Source organism: Nematolebias whitei, chromosome 13 (genome assembly GCF_014905685.2).
Source record: "Nematolebias whitei isolate Nwh7 chromosome 13, NemWhi1, whole genome shotgun sequence".
Classification (NCBI taxonomy): Eukaryota; Metazoa; Chordata; class Actinopteri; order Cyprinodontiformes; family Rivulidae; genus Nematolebias; species Nematolebias whitei.
In genome coordinates, this window is record NC_056510.1 from 19,555,888 (window position 1) to 19,558,374 (window position 2,487).

General features: G+C 39.0%; 1 protein-coding gene across 1 annotated transcript in view; it reads right to left on the reverse strand.

Annotated features, from left to right (window-relative positions):
• ifih1 (interferon induced with helicase C domain 1) overlaps positions 1-2,487 on the reverse strand; it is a 23,218-nt gene continuing 20,731 nt past the window's right edge. The window contains exons 13-16 of the mRNA XM_037686422.1: positions 916-1,077; positions 646-839; positions 470-563; positions 1-192 (exon numbers count right to left, since the gene is read on the reverse strand). Of these exons, the coding sequence (XP_037542350.1) occupies positions 1-192; positions 470-563; positions 646-839; positions 916-1,077 (642 nt within the window). The remainder of the gene's footprint in view (positions 193-469; positions 564-645; positions 840-915; positions 1,078-2,487) is intronic.

The following is a 2,487-nucleotide window of genomic DNA, read 5'->3' on the forward strand; positions in this document are numbered from 1 at the left end:
TCAGTCTTCATCGTCGGAGCTCTGAGCCATCAGGCTGGCGTATTCAGCGTAGTCGAATGAAGAAAACTTGACAGGTAGGTCACTCCATTTAGTGCAATTGCTGATCTTTTTCTCTCTGATGTCCACCACAAAGTTTTTCACATTGAGGCAGGGGCACTCAATCCCACGGTACATCATCATTGAACCCCATGTCTGCAACAGAAATGAGGTTAATGTGAGAATAATACAAAGCACAAAGCAACTTTATCAAGTTGAACAACTACAATATAATACAAGGACTTGCCAGTTTTTGTACTAATTTGAATTCACGAACCAAAACTAGAAAATAATCAAGCGTTTGTTGAATGAAAAGCGCATCTAAAGAAGTTGCATGTCTCGTCTTTTACTGTTTAAAGTCGCCGGAGCGCTGCCACTCTTAAATTAAAGCAAACGTTGTAACGAATCGCTACAAAAAGATAAAATATTTTACCTGACCACAGTCTTTGCACGCTATAACACCGTTGACCTCATAGTCCAAGCGTCGCTCCTGAAGCGCTGTGTTTTCCCTGAGAATGACAAGTTCCCTGTACAAAACATGTGCAAGTAAATACCGTGAATAAAAACACACAAATAGAAAAAAAAAAAAAAAAAAAAGATTATTTATACTTGAACTGTGGCGTAGCGTTGACTCGGTGCACGTTTTCAATGATGTTGATGTCTTCGCCGCTGCAGATGCTTTTGCTGCAGCCTCGACAGCTGAACTTCACAGCAGATGGACTCTCATCCTTGATGGCCTTCTTCTTCTGCTTTACGCGCCTCACTTTCGTCTCCAATATAGCCTGAATCTGAAATTCAGTGATCTAATAAAAGAAAGAAAAAGAAATCTTGAGAGTTATGCATGTTTTAGAAGAAAAAACAGATTGATTTAGATTGTACCTGTTTGTTATAGTCGGCTTGACTAAAGGTTTTGATTTTCGCGATGGCTTTGTTCATCATGTCCTCGCGGTACTCGTTCACGCACTCCTTTTCTGCCACACCAGAGTTCTTTATATCCACTACAGTGTAAGAGCTGTCCTCCGCTCGCCCTCTGCCTTGAGCCTACAAACAGTGAAGAACGGCGTTAAAGGCGAATAATTGTTTACTTCAATTCTTTCAGAAAATAACTACGTTTATCTTCTTCAGGTAGAATTTACTGGTGGAGAGCTGCTCGGAGCTTAAATTAACATCCTATGTATATGATTAAAGAAAATGTAATTAAATCAAGGGGTGTTATTATTAAAGTCAATGGACATGTCAGTGTTTTTTTATTTAATTTAAATTAAACTTACCTACATATTAATGCAACTTTTGCACTACAACAACTTCCAAACATTTAAAACTTGTAGTACTTTTCGTGTACTCTAAACCGGATATTTTTAACACTGAGATATTCTGTTGTGGCTGCACCTCTCATCCACAAAAACAGAGTTTGGTAAAAATTAGAAGGAAAAAAAAAGAGTTAAAAAGAAAAAAAAACTCAATTTTTAGCATATCCTCTGGGTCTTAACATACAAAGTCAAAGTTTTTTGGAAAGGATGATGCAGCGGCCTATTCTGTACACACCTACTATCACTGTGTGGTCTAGAAACCAAAACAACAATAGAGCAGCTCCACATGTTTTCTTTATTAGTCTTGATTTATTCTGATCCTGTTACCATTAAACTTTGATTGTCGTTTTCTATATTTAATATGTTGTTAATGTGGAAATTCTTGTTTCCTAAAGGTCAGAGTCAGCGTTTCTTTATTTGTCATACGCACCGCACGTGGTGCATGTGGTGGAACACAACTGTGTACACATGGTCCCAGTTAAATGGTAATGGTAATGGTTAATGGTACAGTGTGGGTAGCGCTTTTTCTAAATTCTTGAAGACAGAGGTTATTTTTAATAGTTAAATTAAGTGTAAATAAACATCAGTATAATAATATCTGGAATAGTGTAAATAGAGTATTACGGTCACACAGTCATTTATTCAAACAAGTTTGAATCAAATTCAATTGTGAAAATAAAAATTGGATTTATGATAACCAGATTTCTGCTTTTTGGTGTTGGCAGGCATTTGGCATATCGACAAATTCGGAAGACGCCGGCAGCGGTTCTGGCAATTGTAAGGCTGCCTTGTATGAAGGAATGTAGCGAGCGGTAAGCTCTCAGACTCAGACGCTGCATGAGCTGTAAGCTGGACGCGATTTCTGAGAATTACAGGCCACTTGCGACTCCCGGGACTCACTGGTGGGAAGGAATAGACCTTGGAGAAGGCTACAAGCTCGGTCCGGCGGTGTGACCACAAAATTTGGCTGTTTGGAATCACCAATGAGACGTACCAGCAGAACTCTGAAGGCAGTCACTGAAATTCAAGAAGAGGCTGCCTGACCCCAAATGATTATGTTATCTGAATATTGGCTTGCCCACTCAGCCTTGAATTGGTCAGCTATCTCAAACTTCTGGTTGTTTATGTGAACAACAAGCCC